At 54.4% G+C, this 19,907-nt stretch overlaps 5 protein-coding genes across 7 annotated transcripts; 3 read left to right on the top strand and 2 right to left on the bottom strand.

The window, feature by feature from the left end:
• Nucleotides 1-1,014: 1,014 nt before the first annotated feature.
• Nucleotides 1,015-1,845, bottom strand: Tmem203 (transmembrane protein 203). The gene has a single exon (XM_052181807.1). It carries the CDS (start codon nucleotides 1,631-1,633, stop codon nucleotides 1,223-1,225), a length of 411 nt encoding a protein of 136 aa, XP_052037767.1. The 5' UTR covers nucleotides 1,634-1,845; the 3' UTR covers nucleotides 1,015-1,222.
• A 42-nt stretch (nucleotides 1,846-1,887) lies between these two features.
• Ndor1 (NADPH dependent diflavin oxidoreductase 1) lies at nucleotides 1,888-8,838 on the top strand. Of its 3 annotated transcripts, none has more exons than XM_052181804.1 (14): nucleotides 1,888-2,068; nucleotides 2,331-2,408; nucleotides 4,662-4,759; nucleotides 6,184-6,282; nucleotides 6,364-6,465; nucleotides 6,562-6,771; nucleotides 7,036-7,157; nucleotides 7,240-7,460; nucleotides 7,543-7,650; nucleotides 7,809-7,923; nucleotides 8,065-8,211; nucleotides 8,306-8,424; nucleotides 8,497-8,591; nucleotides 8,680-8,838. In XM_052181804.1, exons 1-14 carry the CDS (start codon nucleotides 1,934-1,936, stop codon nucleotides 8,822-8,824), a joined length of 1,794 nt encoding a protein of 597 aa, XP_052037764.1. In that variant the 5' UTR covers nucleotides 1,888-1,933; the 3' UTR covers nucleotides 8,825-8,838. The 3 variants fall into 3 exon arrangements, with proteins under 3 accessions (XP_052037764.1, XP_052037762.1, XP_052037765.1); XM_052181802.1 differs by having other exon boundaries at nucleotides 8,062-8,211; XM_052181805.1 differs by lacking the exon at nucleotides 1,888-2,068 and having other exon boundaries at nucleotides 4,611-4,759; nucleotides 8,062-8,211.
• Nucleotides 8,839-10,217: 1,379 nt separating this feature from the next.
• On the top strand, nucleotides 10,218-11,699 carry LOC127685048 (RING finger protein 225). Its single transcript, XM_052181806.1, has one exon. It carries the CDS (start codon nucleotides 10,218-10,220, stop codon nucleotides 10,794-10,796), a length of 579 nt encoding a protein of 192 aa, XP_052037766.1. The 3' UTR covers nucleotides 10,797-11,699.
• Nucleotides 11,700-12,266: 567 nt separating this feature from the next.
• On the bottom strand, nucleotides 12,267-14,903 carry Rnf208 (ring finger protein 208). The gene is made up of 2 exons (XM_052181037.1): nucleotides 14,010-14,903; nucleotides 12,267-13,735 (listed from the first exon to the last, which is right to left on the bottom strand). Exon 2 carries the CDS (start codon nucleotides 13,219-13,221, stop codon nucleotides 12,424-12,426), a length of 798 nt encoding a protein of 265 aa, XP_052036997.1. The 5' UTR covers nucleotides 13,222-13,735; nucleotides 14,010-14,903; the 3' UTR covers nucleotides 12,267-12,423.
• Nucleotides 14,904-16,377: 1,474 nt separating this feature from the next.
• On the top strand, nucleotides 16,378-17,748 carry Cysrt1 (cysteine rich tail 1). Its single transcript, XM_052181036.1, has 2 exons — nucleotides 16,378-16,740; nucleotides 17,089-17,748. The coding sequence occupies exon 2, from the start codon at nucleotides 17,097-17,099 to the stop codon at nucleotides 17,523-17,525; it is 429 nt and encodes a 142-aa protein (XP_052036996.1). The 5' UTR covers nucleotides 16,378-16,740; nucleotides 17,089-17,096; the 3' UTR covers nucleotides 17,526-17,748.
• Nucleotides 17,749-19,907: the final 2,159 nt, after the last annotated feature.

The following is a 19,907-nucleotide window of genomic DNA, read 5'->3' as shown; positions in this document are numbered from 1 at the left end:
AAGTTAAAGGTCATCACTGATTACAAAGCCAGTTTGAGGCAAGTCTTTGCTATACAACACCCAATTTTTAAAAAATGTGAAATCTGTCCTCAGACCTGGCCTCAGATGATCATTTGTCATCTCAATTCTGCAGCACTGTCATCAGAGCTCACCAATGGCTAAACACTAATAAGTCAGAGCTTTGGTGTCACATGCTCTACAAAATACAGCCCCTTGTCTTTAGCTGGGGTGGGTAGTAGTGCAAGTTACCCATCTCCTACAACAAGAAACTGGGATTTTCCAAAAATAGTCTAACATCCAAAGTGCTCTAGCCATGGTGCACTAATAACCCTAACCCTATGTGTGACCCCCGTCCATGTGGCGAGGAGCATCTTAGCACTCACCTGATGCAAACATTGAGATGCCCAAGTATATATTGTTAATTCCAGGAAACGTTTTTTGCCATCAGCAAATGGTCTCATTTGGCACATGACTGACATAAACTCAAAGACCCTAAACTAATAAACTTCAGCTGTATATGTATCCGCTTCCATGAGCACGTGAGCACCCGCTCCGAATGTCCGTGCGTCCTTTCCTAGATCTGTGTCTCAAGTATATTAATTTCCCACCACCTTGAGGTGGTGGGAAAGTCTGTGAAGCTGCAATAGGTTGTGCCAGGACATCAAGCAATGCCTTGAGATCAGAATTTTTTTCTCAGATGGCAGATATCCATACAGGGTCCTATTCATGCTCTTTCTCAACAGTCTGCTCTCTGTGAGGTGGAATGAACAAAAGGCTAGTTTTTGGCAGAATAGAGGAATAAGGGACGCTAGCCCTCTCACATTATCAATCGTACAAGTGTGGCCTGGACAGATGAAGGGGTGCTCTGAGGTCACTGGTATTTAGTAAACAAGCTGATTTATAAAGGGGGTACATCACCATGGGAAATACTCTGCGCCCATCAGGATATTTTACTTATATGCAGTCTCCAAATGTTGGAAAAGTTCAGTATTGACTGGCAATTCAGAGCATGAATAACTGGAAAGAAGTTTTAATAAACGAGGCTTCATTTTAAGTTTTGCTCGAGAAAACGATCTTAGATATAAAGAAAACTGGGCAATAAACTGGGCACAAATAGACAATGATTTCTGACCAAAGCTCCACCAGTGTGGCACCAAGTAGGGTCAGGACTGGGAGGTCCAGAGCTCCATCTGCGCAGTGCTCCATTTCCAGCCACTGCAGGCTAGTTGACGCGACAAGCCCGGATCATGAGCAGCTGCAGGAGAATGAAGACTGGAGACGTGATCAGGCCGAACCAGAGCTCTCGAGTCTGCTCCACTAGCTTCTGGCACAGCAGCATCTCAAAGACAAATTTGAGACTAAGGACGGTGAGAACCCAGAAGAGGCGCAGTACAGCCAGTCGCTTCTCCCCATCTTGGAAGAGACGAACGGAAACAATGGTGGTGAAGTAGGTGCTGAGCCCGTCCGCGGCGAAAAAGGGCACAAAGACGTTCCACCAGGAGAGGCCCGGAGCCAGGCCATCCACTCGCAGTGCCAACAAGACAGAGAACACCAACAGGGCCAGCAGGTGCACGAATATCTCAAAGGTGGCGAAGCCCAGCCACTGCACCAGCTCCCGCAGCGAGAATAACATCGCGCCGGTTTAATACCGGCCGCCGGGGGCACCGGGCTGTGACACCTCCCACCGCTGACCAGGCGACCGCCTGCTGCACACGCGAGGCAGCAAGCAGCCCAACCTGGCTTGGACGCCAGCCCTAGGGCTCCGCGGCCCTCAGGACCCCAACCCCGGCCCGGAACCGGACGCTAGTAGAAGCCCGTAAGGTCGAGATGCTATCCTCGCCCCACCCCCGGCGCAGCCGAAACGCGTCATTTCCTGTTGACAGCGGAAGGGGGAAGTTAGTGCGGTGTGCAGTTCTGGCCGGCGTGTGCGATAATGCCGGTTCCACAGCTCCTGGTGCTTTTCGGCAGCCAGACTGGCACTGCCCAGGACGAGGCGGAGAGGCTGGGCCGCGAGGCCCGGCGCCGGCGGCTAGGTTGCCGCGTGCAGTCTTTGGACTCTTACTCCGTGGTGAGGCTCGGGCTCTATGGCGGAGACCCTCCTCGGACGGAGGACGTTTGAAGGCGGCCCTTTGGGCCCAAGCGGATTTAGGGGGGGAAAGGAGGCACTAGGCTGAAGCCTGAGAAAGAAAAGGCCCGGTAGCCACTGGGAATAAGTGTCCAAACACTTTTAGTCTGTTACTCTAGGTGAAGGTGGTGGTGGCATGAGGTGCAGGGAGGGCATTGATCAGGGCTGCCAGAGACCTTACACCTACCTGTGTCTTGTCCTTGAGGCGGATCTCATTAGGGAGCCCCTGGTGATATTTGTTTGTGCGACCACAGGCCAAGGAGACCCTCCTGACAACATGAAGGTAAGCTGGCCTAATGTGTACCCTCGTCCTTTTTTCCATTGCTGTATAAGAGTCCCAACATGCAAAGAAATAGCTTCCTTCAAAGCACGTTGAGTATGAGAGGTGCCTTTGAGAGCCATTCTTTGTATAGATCTGAGAAGAGGAATAGTTCTTAGTAGCTGCTCAGTAGCACTGACTGCTCTTCTGAAGGTCCTCAGTTCAAATCCCAGCAACCACATGGTGGCTCATAACCATCTATAATGAGATCTGATGCCCTCTTCTGGGGTGTCTGAAGATGGCTACAGTGTACAGTGTAAAAAGAAAACACAGGAAGAGTTCCCCTTCCCAAGGTCAATGAGAGGATGGGAGGCTTGAGAGGCATCCCTAGGATCAGTAGTGATTGCTTAGGAGAGCAGTCTTTGGGGGGCAGACACTATGATCTCCAGCACTAGAGAAGATGAAGTAGGATCAGGAGCTCAAGGCTGCCTTCATCTACATGTTAAACTCTATCAGCTAGGTATAGATCACTATAGGTATAGGTATATGTACACCTGTAATCTCAGCCCTCCAGAGGCTAAGCCTGAAGAAAACTAGTGTCAATCAAAAACATGACTCAAAATAAACAACTTGTCAGGCAGTGGTGGCACACTTGGAGTCAGAGACAGGTGGATCTCTAAGTTTGAGGCCAGCCTGGTTCAAGGGAGTTCTAGGACAGCCAGGGCTACAGAGTGAAATTTTGTCTCAAAATAAAAATAAAAAAGGGACAAGGAGGTGAGGGAATAGTGGCCTCCGTCAGGTTTGAGGTATCCTGGTCTGTGGACAGCCCACATAGGAGCAGGAGTCAGTTAGTTAACTGTCTCAATCACAACCAGAGCTGAAGTCCTTTGAAGAGGCTACAGACCCAGCATCCCAAAACACATGCAGGAGTACGGTTCCTCATGTCTACAGGACAGGAAAGCCTTGGCCTTGGCCTCTTTGCCCTAATAGTCTTTTCAAAAGAGTATTAGGAAGTATAGGAAACAATCCAATAACTGGGTGTCTGCTTATCCCATTCTGTGACATCTACTGTGACAGGCATGTCTCAGAGCTTTTCCATCAGCTTTTCCAGAAGCTTCTTAATTCAATACAAATAGGTAAGAGAGAGACAGAGAGAGAGTAGGAGGGAGAGGGAGAGAGAATGAGAGAGAATGAACAAATAATATGTCTGCAGGCGTGAAGACTCTAGTGAAAGGCAAAGACAAACAGAGCCCAGACTTCAGTATGGATGCAGCCTTGCTAAACTAAGACCAGGACCAAAGGAGGACAGACAGGTAGGGAAGCGGGAACAGAATCTGCAAAGTATCGGAAGATATAGCTGAGCAGTTCACCCAAGTGTAAGCCAGGAATTGGACCGTGGAGAAAACAGTCAACAGAACTTAACAGGCCATGTGAGGAGGGACAGAAGGGGAGGAAGGCAGTTACTAAGGACAGTAACAGTGTCACACAGCTGGGCGGTGGTGGCACAGCCTTTAATCCCAGCACTCCGGAGGCAGGTGGATCTCTTGAGTTCAAGGTTAGCCTAGTCTACAGAGAGTTCCAGGACAGCCAGGACTACACAGAGAGACCTTGTCTACAAGCAAATAATCAGTGTCACATAATGGAAGGACAAAACTGCAGCCTGAGCCAGTGACCACATGCTTGCAAAGGGGCACCCAGAGAGGATGGGTTTAACTATTGGAGGTAATAAACAGCATGGCCTGAAGGCTGACAAGCCAGAGGGCAGCAAACTGGGAAGGCCAATATAAACTCAGAGTTTGAGGGCATAAATTAATGTGTCAACACCGTCAGAGACTCACAGCACAGCTCAGCTCCCTGTTTTCACCCAGAAGACTTGAGTGAGAACTTATGGCTGGCCTATCCCTTCTGCGGTGGACTGGCTGGTTCACCACTACAGTAATAGAGAAGCAGCTGAGGGTGGTGAGTGAATTTGCCCCTAGACCAGAATAGGAAGAATACTCCACTGAGTATCCTGCAAGGGGACATCAGGCTGCCCTGGTAATTATTTGGGGCATTGAGCTACAGGTCGCCATATATGAGGAATACTTACACAGTTAGGATAAGTTTTCTTTGTGTGCAGGTTCCTGGTCTGTAATTTTGTACCATGTGAAGGAAAGATGTCCAGTGTACAGTTCTGGGTCATAATGGGCTTCCTTCCACACTATCCTCTCCCTGCTGGGACCTCAGACAGAAACCTGGCCTGAGCTGCGGTCCTAACACAGTTTCCTGTGGCTACAGAACTTCTGGAGGTTTATATTCCGGAAGAGCCTGCCCTCCACCTCTCTCTGTCAAATGGATTTTGCTGTCCTAGGCCTCGGGGATTCCTCATATGCCAAGTGAGTAGGGGTGGACTTGCTGGCCAGATGGGGACAGTTTTTAAAGTCAAAGAAGAAATAAGGCAGGCAACCAGGAGGGACTTCAGGTGCCCATCCACTGTAGACCATGTGGTCCTGCATTGTGTTGGCTTGTCCACCTTATCCACAGATATTCCTTAGTGGGCACACTAATCTTTATAAAGACTTGGCACAGGAGGTCCACCTTCTGGGGAAGGAACAGAGTGGCAGAGTACCACCATGGAGTTCATGGTGAGGCTCGGACCACCTAGCATTATATTACAACCCCCAGTCTGTCCCTGTTCCTCACTATGTTCCAAACATAGTCTAAAGTATTGACAACTTGAAAAGAGCCCTGAGTTGGGCCACTTACCTTCAGATAGCTTGTTAGGCAACCGCATGGGTTCTCACTGTGAGGGTTTGTGGGCAGTTGTGTTCCTAAGTAAGCAGTTATCTAATACCTAAGACTTGTTTCCACAGGGCCCAGTGTCATCCAGCACTGAGGCCATGCCAGCCGCTAAACTGTTGTGTGCATGGCCGGATTCTTGGTTACTTTTGATATAAAAGGACAGAAAATGGGGCTGGAGAGATGGTTCAGAGTGATCAAGAGCACTGGCAGCACTTCCAAAGTCCTGAGTTCAATTCCCAACAACCACATGGTGACTCACAACCATCTGCAGTGGGACCCAGTACCCTCTTCTCATGTGTCTGAAGACAGCTACAGTGTACTCATGTAAAATTAATTAAATAAGTAATTAAAAAACAAAAACAACAGAAAATGGAAGTTGAACATGGTGACTCACTCCCTTACAATCCCAGCATTCAGAAAGCTAATATGGAAGGATTGCCACGCACTCTTAAAGGGGGACTGGCTCTTACTAAACCAAAAAGAATAGAAAATAGGAAGATGGTGGTGGTGTGGCTTGCTCTGCTAGAGACTGTGCTTACTGATACTACGTGGATCCACAGAGCAGGCAGGATGGAGTCCACTGTGGATGTGATTCCCCAAGGGCAAGCTGGTGCAAGGACCAGGGAGTCCCTTGCAGGCCAAAGAGGGGAGTCTTCTTACAGAAAAACCCAAGTTATCTGTTCTCCACTCCACCCCAACCCCATGTCCAATAGAAACTGTGGAGCCCTGGCCAGGGAATCCAGAGTCTTGATCACTTCAGAGATATGGTTGATAAATGAGACTCCTCTACGTGGCAGCTTCTTGAGATCAAGGGACTTACCATTTGTGGTTGTAGTTGTTGCTCCAATCTCTCATCCCCTGCATCTGAAGCCCCTCCCCCTCCTAGAATGCTGCCAGTGCGCACCACCCTTGAGGGAGGTCCTACACTACTTTACTCTGCCCAAGAGGTTGACTACACTACCCCCCATACTGTTGGTTAACCCACACTCTGGGCCTGCCTTGCTGTCTCCACCCACAGGTTCAACTTTGTGGCCAAGAAGCTACATCGCAGACTGCTGCAGCTAGGAGGCAGTGCCCTCCTGCCCCCATGTCTAGGTGATGACCAGCATGAGCTGGGGTAAGTGTTGGTGTCAGTGTCCCTCTGTGGTACCCCATCTTGGCTCTGGCCCACAGGGGCAATGCCTGTACTCTTTCCTAGGCCTGATGCTGCCATTGACCCCTGGGTAGGAGACCTTTGGGAGAAGATAATGGTTATGTACCCAGTACCCCTCGACATTCCTGAGATTCCTCATGGAGTCCCGTGAGTCTGAACCTTGCATATATGAATATTAAGGGACTTCGAACTGTTTTATCCCCCCCCCCCAGGCCACCCAACTGATACTTCCACTTTCCACAGCTTGCCCTCCAAGTTCATCTTCCAGTTTCTTCAGGAGGTCCCCAGCATAGGGGCTGAGGAGCTGAACATAGCCAGCTCAGCCCCTCAGACACCCCCATCGGAATTACAGCCCTTCCTGGCACCTGTGATCACCAACCAGAGGGTCACTGGCCCCCAACACTTTCAGGATGTTCGGTTGATTGAGTTTGACATTACAGACTCAAATATCAGGTAAGGAGTCCAAGCCCTCAAGCAGTCAGGCAGGGTACCCATGTGTTCCTAGGAAGCTGATATGATCAGGGAAAAGGTAGGCAGTAGGTAGGGCTTCCGGCAGCTCAGGGAGCTCAACCCCCAGCCCTCCAGCCCACCTCCATCTCCTTAATCCTTTCATTCCTTCTCCCCTGCCCCCTCCACCCCATCCCCCCCCCTTCTGTCCTCTCAGCTCTTCTGTCTTTTCCACACCATCCCCATGTTTCTGGTGACTTTTTCATGCAGTTTTGCTGCTGGTGATGTTGTATTAATTCTGCCCTCTAACTCGGAGGCCCACGCCCAGCAGTTCTGCCAAGTGCTGCACCTGGACCCCAGTCAGTTTTTCACACTTAAGCCACGGGAACCAGGTGAGTATGGGAGATGCACCAGCTCTGAGGACCTAGGTGCCACCTAATGACCCTACCCACAAAGCCTCCGTGCCACCTGCAGGTGTCCCTTACCCACCAGGGCTGCCTCAGCCCTGCACTGTGTGGCACCTTGTGTCACAGTACTTGGACATTGCCAGCGTGCCCCGCCGCTCCTTCTTTGAGCTCCTGGCTTGTCTCTCCCCACACGCACTGGAACGGGAGAAGCTGCTGGAATTCAGCTCTGCCAGAGGTCAGGAAGAGCTCTGGGAGTACTGTAATCGGCCCCGCAGAACCATCTTGGAGGTAGGCTGTGGGCAGGCAGGTGGGTACGGGCCACGGAGCTGTGGTATGTGCACCACCACACAATAAGACTCCATTTATCCAGGTGCTGTGTGACTTCCCACACACGGCGGGTGCCATTCCTGCAGACTACCTTTTAGACCTCATCCCTCGGATCCGCCCTCGGGCCTTCTCCATTGCTTCCTCCCTGCTGGTGAGGGACTCTGGGTAGAACTGAAGGCTGGCTGGGAAAGCTGGGACTGGGTAGGGCCCTTGTAGATGGGGACTGTCTCTCTACCAGGGACTGTCCCTCCTGGGGTTGCTAGCAGGCAGAGGTGCTTTAGCAGGGTACCACCATCACTGTGTCCATAGGCTCATCCCAGGAGGCTACAGATCCTTGTGGCTGTGGTAAAGTACCAGACTCGACTGAAGGAGCCCCGCCGTGGCCTATGCTCCTCCTGGCTAGCATCCCTGAACCCTGGGCAAGGTAATCCATAGTTCTGGGGTTGGGAGAGAGTATAGCCTCAAGCTCCTGTCTTCCTGTCCTTCTACCACAGGAGCTCAAGCCCCAGTGAGCACCTCAGCATTGTCTTTTGACCTCCTGTGTGCCATCTCCCTCCTGCAGCAGAACCCGTCCGGGTACCTCTGTGGGTACGGCCTGGGAGCCTCGTGTTCCCAGAAACACCAGACACACCCGTTATCATGGTGGGACCTGGAACTGGTGTGGCCCCATTCCGAGCAGCCATTCAAGAACGAGTGGCCCATGGCCAAACTGGTGAGTACAGGAGTTCCAGGGCAGTGTGACCCGACCACTGAGACTGGTCTCGCTGAGTTCCTGCATCCAGACAGGGCCACCCTGTGTACCCCAGGAAACTTCTTGTTCTTTGGCTGCCGCCAGCGGGATCAAGACTTCTACTGGCAGACTGAATGGCAGAAGCTAGAGCAGAAGGGCTGCCTGACCCTGGTTACAGCCTTCTCCCGGGAGCAGGTGAGTATACTCAAGTTAGACAGGGCAGGAGTTGAGTTGGGATGGCCGAAACTTAGCCTCTAACACCTGCAGGAACAGAAGGTGTATGTGCAGCACCGGCTCCGGGAACTGGGCGCACTTGTCTGGGAGCTGCTGGATGGCCGAGGTGCCTACTTCTACCTAGCAGGGTGAGCCAACCTAGCAGTGTGGGGGGGCGGGGGAGGAGTGGGATTGGAGCTCCAGGATCACTGAGCTTTCTGAGGCCTGCCTCTCCAGCAATGCGAAATATATGCCTACGGATGTTTCGGAAGCTCTGCTGTCCATTTTTCAAGAAGAAGGACAACTCTCCACTGCAGATGCGTCTGCCTACCTTGCCAGGCTCCAGCAGACACTGCGCTTCCAGACTGAGACCTGGGCCTGAGGAGCCACTTGCCAGCTCACCCACACTAACAGCTGCATTGCGGAGCCTGCTGGAGCCTAGAGCGCCCATCATTACCTCTGGCCCTCTAATCCCAGAACACTGGTTAGAGCTGACCAGGAGGGCAGTCCGTGTATACAGCCAAACTCAGTGGAACCCAGTGTCCTATATGTAGCCCCAGCAGCCCCAGTGTACCTGAACTCCTGGTTTTTCTCTCAGACCCCTTCATTCTGCCCCAAATCTGCATTATAGTCCATACCACCAAGGGCCTGCCAAGCCTTCCAAGGGGCATACAGCTGTGTGAGGGCTGCTGCCCCTCTGACCTCGTGCTTTTCCCATTCATACCACAGCACCTGTGCAACTCAGCTCAGTTGAAAAGCCACCAGTGACCAAGACTCCTGAGCACTGGGCATGGGCAAATCCGTCCGTCTTCAGGTCCATAAACAGGAGCAAGCTTCCTGGGTAGCCACTCACTTCGCCCTTTTTTGCTTCTAGATTTGAGGATGGTGGGTAGGACATGGCTTCTGTGCATCTGCTAGAGGTGGGCAAAAGCCCTTCCAGGGCATGAGCAAGGCTGTGGACACGTACCTCCTTGTCCAGTACCTATGCTTGAGTCACACCACACCTGGATCTCTAATGTGTAAATGTCCCCTTTGTGCTTAGAGGGCAGGTCTTGGCTCTGTTCTTAAACTGACAGCTTAGCCAAGCTAAGGACACTTCTCTGGTGGCCAGACAGAGAGGGCTTAGAAAGCTATCTGGAAGTCCCAGTCAAGAGCCACAATACACATTCTTTCCAAAGAACTGGAAGAGTGCTGAGGTAAAGGGGGTGTGGCTTGTGTTGGCCTGCCCATGGGCGGGGCCTCCACCCCGGAAAGGGAAACCCTGTTGGAGGAGTCGGACAGGTCCCAGGACAGCTGGGAACCTCTGTCAACTTGTGGAACGGGGATCAGACCTAGCAAGCACCACTCTTAAGCCTGAGATACCAGGAGTCGACATGCTGCGGGGACCTAAGTGAAGTTTACTTCCAGTGAGGTCAGTAAGCCAAAGGTGTATCTAGAGGTTGTGCTCCAGTGAAAGGGAGAGGCCACGCTCTGCCTGGCTCCTGAGGGCTACACTAACCTTCATATCTGCAACAGTCCCTCTTGTCACCCTGGAGTCACAGTCTTCACATCCCGACTTGTGTTCTGGTGGGTCTACCCTGGGGCCTGACGACACCAGCTCTGTGTCTACTAGCTCACCCGGTGTTTCTCTGGCTCCTGAGCTCTTGGACCCACTGTGCCAGCTACCAGCAGATGAAGAGGATGATCTCAGGGCCCCTCAGGGTGCCGGAACTCCAGACAGTAGACCTGAACTGGAGGCCAGAGACCCATCCAGTGCCTGGACCTTGAAGTCAATTATGGAGGAGCAGGAAGAAGGTGAGGGGCAGGTGGAGGAGGAGGAGGAGGAATGTCCTATCTGTGCTGAGCCTTACGGGCCTAGTGAGCACCACTTGACCCTGCTCAACTGTGGTCACAGCCTATGTGTGGACTGCCTGCACCAGCTGTTAGGCATGACCCCCAGAGCTGACCTGGGCCGAGTATGCTGTCCACTGTGTCGTCAGAAGACACCCATGCTAGAGTGGGAGATCTGTCAGCTGCAGGAGGAACTGCTTCGAGCTGATGGACCCCAGCGCCAAATGCCCACTGCATCCATCACAACCCTGCATCCTGGCCCTTGGCCCTGGGGGCCCTTAGAGCACCGCTACCAGCTGCGCTTCCTGGCAGGGCCTGTGGGAGGACGGAGCTGTCTCCCCTTCCTGCCCTGCCCTCCCAGCCTAGGTTCCTGGTTGTGGACACTGCGGGAACGTGGTCCCTGTGCCCGCCGCTTGTCACTGCTGAGCCTCCTGGTACTTGAACTGCTAGGGCTGGTGGTCATCTTCATGCCACTCGTGTTACTTGGGGTGCTCTTCATGCTGCTCAACCGTTCCAACCACTAAGCAGAGCCCATAATGTTGGCCAAGCTTTGAAGTCCATGCTCAGATTCTGGTAATCAGCAAAGACTTGTTATCACCAAGACCAGATATGCCTAAGAGCCTGAGCCAGCCAGACTGTCTACAGACCCGTGCAGCCTAGGTACTGGCTAAAGCCAAGGACACAAGGACAGCCTCTGAAGGAGCTTGGCCTGGCAGGAAGAGCTGTGAAAAGAACCGGATGTGCTTGCTGTGGACAGGCACTTCACTGGCCACACCCAGAAGCTGGGCTATACCTCCAGCTCAGCATCCAACTAGTGAGGGTGGACACAAATGTGTGATCTTAGCAGTGATTCTGTTTATCATGAGATGTGTTTATTGGAGAAGGAAAGGGCTGCAGAGACACTCACTTGCTCCAGACGGAAGCTGGTGTGTGTCCCTGACAGCAGTGGCAGCAGCCACAATAACTACACAAACCAGCCTTCAGAAGCTCCCCATCCAACCTAAGATTCTCTCACCAGAGAAGGTAGCCCAGAGCAGCTGGGATCAATATTGCCCTTGTATTGCAAGGGTCCATCCACACCCTGAAGCCTCCAAATGCCCAAGGTCCAGCTCTGTTCCTAACTGACTCTGCAGTTCATGTCCCTGGACCAGGAGCCCTCACTCGGGAGATGCAGACAAACGTAAGCTCATTTCATGGTTCCTGGGGGACACAATGTAGGGTGTGATGTTTCGGACTGAGTGCTGTATAACAAGTGTAAGAAAGGCTCTCAAAGGCCAGGCAGTGGTGCCACTCTTGGGAGGCAGAGGCAGGCAGATTTCTGAGTTCAAAGCCTGCCTGGTGTACAGAGTGAGTTCCAGGACAGCCAGGGGTATACAGAGAAACCCTGTCTCAAAAAAACAAAAATAAACAAAAAGGCTCTCAATAAACAGTCGTTCCTGTTGCTATCATTACCACAGCCCTCATTATTACTCCATCTCTGCCATCCAGGCACTCTCCACCCTTCAACTGTACCTGTTCCAGTCACGGCTGATCATTTCAAAGACTGCTGGGTCCATCTTAGCCAGCTGTTAGCCTCTACATATGTGTCCAAAGGCTATCTCCATACGTCCTTGGCCAGAAGAAAGGGACTTTTTTTTTTGGACGGGATCTCTCTGTGCAGCCCATGCTGATTTTACAATCCTGCCTTAGCTTCCAGTGTGCTGGGACTGCTAATGAGCTTCACCACACACAGAAGTTCTGTCTGCCTCGCTGGGCCACATCCCCATGAACCAGTATGTTGACAGCCAGTCCTAGACCTCCTGAGCAGCACACTCGGTCCAGCTGTCCAGCTTGGCCTTCAACAAGCAGAGACCTTGAATAGAGCTGGTCACTCTCTGGCAGCTCCTGGTTAGACCATGTTTGGACTGTAGCCTTGGGAACCTACCCTAGGCCCAGGCATGGGCAGAGCCCACAGAAGTTAGCTTCAATCAATGAACAAGTGCAAACTTTGGCAAAGAGTTTTAATGGCAAAGTTGGCTGCAGCGACAATGCCACGCAGGGTAGGGCCAGAAGCCACAGTGGGCAAGAAAGGGTCAGCGGGCAACAGGACAAAGCCAGTTCCCTGAAGAAGCAGCGAGCAAGGGCCTGCAGGCAGCAGTGGGCAGGTGGATACTACATGATGGAACAGGCAGACAGTGGGTTCCGCACATGGCAGGTGCATGCAGCCCCACAGTACTGCCGGAAGGTCTGGTAGCAGCTGCCTTCAGATTCACCCCCCCACTGGCCACCAGATGGGGCAGTCAGGGCTTCAGGTGGCAAACGGCTCAGGATGGATGTGTTGACAGCCAGTGCAGCCAGGCCATAGTCAGTGAAGAGCACAGTCTCACGGTGGCAGGTGGGACAGGAGATGAACTTGTACTTAGGGCAAGACTCGTAAAGAATCTGCAGGCACTGCTCACACACCGAGTGCAGGCAAGACAGCACTCGGGGCCGCCGTTGAGTGACGTTGTATGTGTGCCCACAGGTGGGACATTCCAGGGGCTCACCTGCTATCACTGGCCCAGATGATGAAGGTGCAGAGGCTGGTGGGCCAGGTCGAATCACATACTGATTTACAATGACCTCATCCACTGGTGCCACCCTAGGGAAGCCCAACTCAGAACTGCCCTTGCGGGGCCGCCTTGGCAAAGGTGGAGTGTGGGAGGCTCCTTCCAAGGTAGGCATGTCCCCCCCACATGCCTGGTTGACAATGATCTCTGTATCTGAGGGCCAAGCACGCTTGGGGGCCAGAGTGGGAGTGGGCCTGGGTACCGGTGGGAAGCAGGGGGTGGCCGCCTGGGGCTCCGGGAACTTCTCAGGGTGGACAATCTTCATGGCCTCCATTTTGAGGATGACATGGGGGCCTTTCAGGCAGGACATGAGGAGGCCTGGCCATCCACTGCCCACCTCAGGCCCAGGGTCAGCTGGCATTCGGCTCTCTACAGTCAGACTGGACGTTGGCACAGGTGGGGGTGTTGGGTGGGGCCTTGGGGGAAGAGAAGGGGCTGCATCCTGGTCCTGCCAGGCCTGGTGAGGACCACGGTTGCTCTGTGGACTGCAAGGGGCAGCCGGTGATAGCTTGGAGGGCAGCCCCCCTCCCAGTGGCCACAATGGCTTATCTGGTTCAGTCCGAAGAGGAGGAGGAAGAGGAGGGGGAGGGGGAAGCAGGCGGGGACAAGGGGGTATGGGAGGCTGTTTTGGGCTGTGAGGCTCACCCAGGGTCTCTGTCTGCTGAAGCTGGCAAGGGGGCGTGGAGGGGCCTCCTCCTGTAGCAGAGGTCAGCAGTCCCTGGGCCGGGACATCTGGGCAGGCAGGGGCTACGTGGGCCCCATGGCTCCAGGACAGGGCGCCCAGGGAAGGCAGCTAGCCTGATCCCTGGCTGCCGGAGGACCTGGGCTGCAGGCTCCGCGGCAACAGCAATGGAGAGGCCTGCACCAGGCCCGAGCTGCGGGTGAGAGATAGCGTGAGGGCAGCACGGGGCCCACCTCGCTCTCTCCCTCGCCTCCATCCTGCACAAAGGACAGGGTGCCCGACCTCTGACCCTGACCTCATCCGTGGGATCCAAGTCTCCACGGAACTCTGAACGCAACCCCCTCCCCAGTATACTATCCAAAACCAGACTCACTGTCCGGAGGATTGACTCTATAAAAATGGAAAGGGATGATGTGTCTGGCCCCCGCCCGATCCCCCTAACACCACCCCCCCACACTCCAGCTCACCTGCCCCAGCCTGGCGTTCCCCGGCTGCGCCGCCGCCGCCGCCGCCGCAGCAGAGGTTGTCTCAAAGGCAGGCCCGGATGCGGCGCTCACACCTTGGCTCTCCTGCTCTAGTGGCTCTGATAGCTCCCGCGGCTCCAGTGGAGACCTTGGGTGATGGCGGGCGCAGGCGGCACCCAGGGGCGCGAGCGCTGGTGCTGGACGCAAGGCTCGGCGCGGTGGTGGCGACAGAGGCGACGGCGGCGGCGGCAGGTGCGTGCGGAGCGTGGCGCGTTCTGCGGCGGAGGCGCGGGGACCGCAGTGCGCGCGGCGCCCGCCCGCGCCCGCAGCGCCACCCCCCGTCTGGGGACCCGCGCGGGGTCCACGGGGCGGGGCCAGTCTCCTAGCCGCCCCTCGATCCACGCCTGGCCTGGCGTCGGCTCCCAGAGTCGATCTCCCAGCTAGCTACCAGCTGGTCCGAATCCCGGTGCAGCCAACATTCCCTTTCCTCTTGGCTGACCCCCGGAGGGGCCAAAACCTTTACGTTTTACTCCCTCATTTTGAGCTTCACAATGCCCGCCCGAGTAGGGGATCCAGCATTCCACTTGAGTTTCTGCTACCTTTCGAGCTCTGAAAGGGCAGGGTCCTTTCACTCCAGACCCCGACACACCCCCTGTGTGAACGCCGGGAGTTTTCCAGCTCACTGACGTATCCATACTGCACGAGGATTCGTCAAAGAGGGAGATGGGACAGCAAAGGGGACAAGGGTTTGAATGGATACCGGAAGAGTGGACAGAGGGAGCTGGGGCAGTCACAAGAGGTTCAGAAGGTGGAGAGTTGGAAATACCTGATAGGCTGGCAGTCCGCATGTAGGGTGGAGGGCACTGCTCACACTCACCTGCCTAGGGTGGGGTAGCCTTTCTTGGATCTCATCAGGTCAGCATGTGCTTCTGTCTCACAGTTATGGACTAACTGGCCCCACCCAGCAGAGGCCCCATTCCTCTCCTCCTCCTCCTCCTCCTCCTCCTCCTCCTCCTCCTCCCCCTCCTCCTTTTCCCTGGTCCTCTTCTACCTGGACTACAGCTTTGCCTGGCGAGGGGCGGGGGGGGGGCTCCTTAAGGAAAGGACCAAAGACGCACCGATGACCAGGTGTTTATATGTTCAGAATGCCATTCACTATCCTCTCATGGCCACCATACATGTGACCAACACTGAGCCCTATGCCTGACCCTGGAAAAAGTAGGTTTTCTTCAGGCTACAGCCCCTTTCTGTACAACTGGACCAATGGAACAGTGTTCCTGGAGAGCCAAGGCTGGGCCAGACTTTACAGTTCTGTGGAACCACTGGCCCACTTCAGGGCTCCTTCCGCAAGACAATGTGAGAGGAGGGGTCGCATGCTGAGGTGCAGAGGGGAGGCGTTTCGTGGGAACCTGGCATGATGCTGGGCAATTCAAATAGCAGTGGCCAGAGAAAGAATGAGCCCACCCTTCCTGGGAGGGCTCGGCTCACCCACGCACTCAGCATGCGCGCAAGGCCGCCTACCGCCCCACCCTCCGCCGAGGGTCCCGCCCCGTAAAACGAAGCCACGCCCCATAGGAAAATAAGGTTCCCTCAACTCCACGCTGTTCCAAGCTGAGGGAGCCAAGGATCCGTCCAAACCCGGTCCTTAGGAAACTCTGGAGCGCGAAGGCTTCTGGGGAATTAAGTTTCCACTGGGCATCCGCCGGGTTTACGCATGCTCTCGGCTAGGGGCGGAGTCTAAAGGGGGAGATGAGCAAGATTAAGGGAGCTTATGCAGTGAGCTCTGGTTTTCACCTTTCTTAAGCATGTTTCCCCCAGACCCATTCCCTTCTACTTGCTGAGTTGCTAGGACTCTTGTCTCCACCCGACTGACTGGCTCTCCGCAGGCTTACTCAGTCACCCTGGCTTGCAGGCCCTGTCCTTCATGTCCTTCCTGGTGTTTTCCAGACTGGCGTCTGGGCCAGTCCCACTGGTTGTAGACCCAGGGGAGCCCACTGTTGTCTCAACCCTAGCCCCACTGTTATTCTTCGTGTCCCCTAAGGGCAAGGAGATGAAGCTGAAAAAGCAGAAGGATGCCAGGACCAAGAATGGGTGCTGGGGGCAGGGGGTATTCACCCCAACTCAGCAACACAAAAAAGGAGCTGAAAATGCCACTTGTGTCTGAAGGTCAGGTCACCAACTGTAAAGATAAGTACAGTATATCTGCGAAGTTGTGTCAAACTTTATTATTATTTTATTATTATTATTATAAAATGGAAATCCTGCAAATAGTTTTAATTGTCATATACGCTCAAATGTCTCAGTACATGCTGGGTATGTACAGTTGGTGGCAAGGAGAAACTCAGAACGGTGGCAAAAGAGATGTGCATAATGTCTGGGTAACCCCAGCACGTCTGAAGACCCCAGAATCTGAAGGCCTGCCTCCACTTCCCTTCTGGGGCCATGACCCAAGGAGGTAGGGCATACTCAGATGAATCGTGATTGAGTCACCCCAGATTGGCAAATGCCCCTTAAAGCCCAAACATTGGCCTCCACCCATCTGGGAATGAGGGGTGACTGGCTGCTGTGCTCTAGTTGTTGAGGCCTCTTAGGATCTTGGGAACCCCATCTTTGAGCTCCGCCCCACAGCCCCACCCCTCTCTGGAAGGGAAAAGGCACTTGCTGGTAGCTCTCCTCAGGCACTGGGACCTGGAGCTGGAGGACCACAGAGACAGACTGCTGCTGCTTGCCGCAGGTGAGTCCTCCTCTAGATGCTGACCTGTACCTGCAGGTCCTCCTGGGCAGCCCCTGCTCGCCCTTGGATGCTCACCAGTGCCTCCTGGCCTTTTGTCCCTGCCCCCAGCTGCATCCTGGAGCATTTCTTGGATACTTAGAGAGTGGTTACTGGGTACCTGGGCCTGCCTCCAATACGCACGGGCCTTGCACACATTCTGATGTCTCCACGTCTGCACATAGATGCCTTAGGGATATGGCTCTCCACAGAGCAGACTCCTCTTAAATGGGGGTCTTTTTAAGCTACGAGATCTCAAGAAGCAGCTTTTCTCTTCCCTGAGCCCATATGTTTCTCTGCTCACCCCTGCAGCCTGAGCCATGGACCCCCATGAGATGCTTGTGAAGAATCCGTACGCCCACATCAGCATCCCTCGGGCTCAGCTGCGGTCTGACCTGGGGCAGCAGTTAGAGGAGGTTCCTTCCTCATCTTCCTCCTCTGAGACTCAGCCTCTGCCTTCAGGAACCAGTACGCCAGAACCAGTGAGCCTCCTACAAACTACGGAAGCCTCGGGGCCCAAAGGTATCAAGGGCATCAAGGGTGCGGCTCCTGAGCAGAGCCAGCAGACCTGGCACTCGCCCTGCGACCCCTATAGCAGTGGGCAACGTCCGTCAGGACTGACCTACGCCGGCCTGCCGCCTGTGGGGCGTGGTGACGACATCGCCCACCACTGCTGCTGCTGCCCTTGCTGCTCCTGCTGCCACTGCCCTCGCTTCTGCCGTTGTCACAGCTGTTGTGTTGTTTCCTAGCTGACTGCCCAGCCTCCAGGGCCTTGGGGCCCAGGTTTCTGCTCAATGCCAAAGCAGTGCTGGACATCAGGAGCAGCCATTGTCAGGAGCATCAGCCGTTTCCTGCCCTGGGCAGGGGAGCCTGCCCACCAGGAAGGCTCAGCTGGAGCCCTCTGGAATAGGTTCCAGCCATTAGCCATGCTGGCAGCAACAGGAAGACCCTTCACGTCCTGCAAGACTTGGCAATAAAGCAGGATGAGTGTTGTGCCTGTGACTGCTTTTTTTACCAGGGGCCCATTAGGGAGAGGGTCCTAGTCTGGACGACTACTTTCATCCTCAGCGTATACAAATACAGTCTCCCCAATAGGCTCCCAAACTCTGTGGAATCTTCAAGAGACTGGAAAGATCTAGAGACTGCCTCATGACATTCATAACTTAAGGTCTTTACAGGTCTCAGTCGTCCCAGGAGCTAGAAGGTGGTAATATGTCCACTACCCTGGGTCAGTTCCCTGTACTCCCTAAGGCCAAAGCTGAGATAGTAAACAAGGCTAACCGTGAGTCAGAAGGCAGGAGGATGCCATGCATGGGGGGACCCTGAGAAAGCATTCTAGAGGAAGATCAGATTGGAGGACTGTTGGTGGGTGGAGCTGGTGTTAGCAGGTTTCAGGGAGTGGGAGCCCAGGATGCTGGACCCAGAATCCAGCCCTGCCCAATGTGAGTCACCTCCCAGCCCTAGCCAGGGCATGTTTCTGATTTCCCACAAAATGTAATTCCTACAATCTAGAGTTCCATTGCTTTCGTAACATTTGAGTGATCTATACTAGGCCTTGAAAGGTGAGGCGGGGAAGGGTTGAGGGGAATGCTGTCTTCTGTCTGTCCATATGTGAGATGCCTAGTGGGGGCATGTATGAGATGCCAGGGTAGGGAGTGTACAAGGAAGCCAACCCAGGCAGCCCGGTGCTTCCAAGGCGGGGCAGAGCCACACACCACATGGAGGAAAAGAGCTGGCCTCACAAGACAAACTAGTCCTCTCAAAGTCGGCCATGCCCTGATGCAAAGACAGGTCATACGAGAGGGCAGGCTAGATGTGTAGTGTGTCAAGGTCTCCAGTTATGGGCAGATAGGTCATTGCCCCAAATCTCCTTTCTGAGGAGCTTTGTCCCCCGTTCTAGTAAAGGCCAGTACAGGAACCCGTTTGACCAGTCTTGAAGGCAGACTGCCAAGGGAGTGGGTAAAAGTGAGTAGGGAGGTTGTTCTGCCTTTTGGCTTCTTGTGGCAACCCCTGTGCACGGGGGCCCTGACAGCCTATCCCAACACAAGAGGGCCTCCCTGGCTCTTCACTGTCTTCAGTCCTCATCACAGGGGACACCGAGCCCTCTTCCCTGAATGGTCTCCCTGGCCGAGTGCAAGGGCTGGGGTCAGATGGGGTCCGATGGGCAGTCAGCAGGGAGAGTGCTCTGGGGGTGAGGAGTGTTGGGGATGAGGAGACCATCACACACACTTTGTGTTCAAGAACCACCTCGGGGCCAATGGGCTGGCTACTGCCTGGGACACGACAGGGTAGAACCAGGCCAGGGAGGAGGAGGAGGATGAGAGCCACAGTTTCTCAGGAACTTCACCCGACTCTGGAGCTGCTAGTGGGTGGGGCAGGCTCCATGAGCCGCGATGTGAGCTTAGGCTGAAGAGTGGGCTTTCCTCAGGCCAAAGCAGGAAGATCTTACAGTGTGGGGATCAGACAAGAAGGGTGGAGGCTGAGTCCGGGAGAAGAGACGGTGAATGTGGAGGACAGATGTGTTAGGGACTGCTAGGGCGGAGACAGGCAAAGCCAAGTCTCCAGGGGTTCCAAGGCCGAGTGGTCTGGGCAGCATTATTCCTGCAGGAGGCTGGCTCACCTTACCTCCTGCCCAGCGGGTGCTGCATCAGCTCCAGTTGCAGGTGCGTTGTGGCTTTAAGAGGAGTCCACTCTCGATGCCGCTACCACCTGCCTCCTGCTGCCTTGCCTATGTAGATAGTAATGTGAGCCCAAGGAGGGAGCCATGAGGTGTCCAGGGTCCCCACCCCCTCCTCCTACAATCCTGTAGCTTGGAGTAGCTTTCTGGGGAAGCGGATGCAGGTAAGAGAAGCCTGGGGTTCAGGAAGGCTAGGGGTGGGGGTAAGCAGGAGGGGCCACCGAGGGGGTCTCAACAGTGGGATCGAGTGCCGTTTCAGCCAGTGGCCACAGAAACGAGAGATATGCCCAGATGTTATGACAGCCCAAGACCGCCACCTTCCCTCCGGGTGTGTAGGCACTTAGTTTCTGGGGAGGCATTTTGGAGGCCCGCATGGGTCAAACTAACACAGGTGGGCAGAGGTGAATTGTAGCTTGGGCTGCTGCTCTGTTGCTTCCCTTATACTGTCCCTAGG

This window comes from Apodemus sylvaticus, chromosome 5 (assembly GCF_947179515.1).
Source record: "Apodemus sylvaticus chromosome 5, mApoSyl1.1, whole genome shotgun sequence".
Taxonomy (NCBI): domain Eukaryota; kingdom Metazoa; phylum Chordata; class Mammalia; order Rodentia; family Muridae; genus Apodemus; species Apodemus sylvaticus.
Note: the sequence above shows the minus strand (reverse complement) of the source record. Positions and strands in the feature narration are given on the sequence as shown.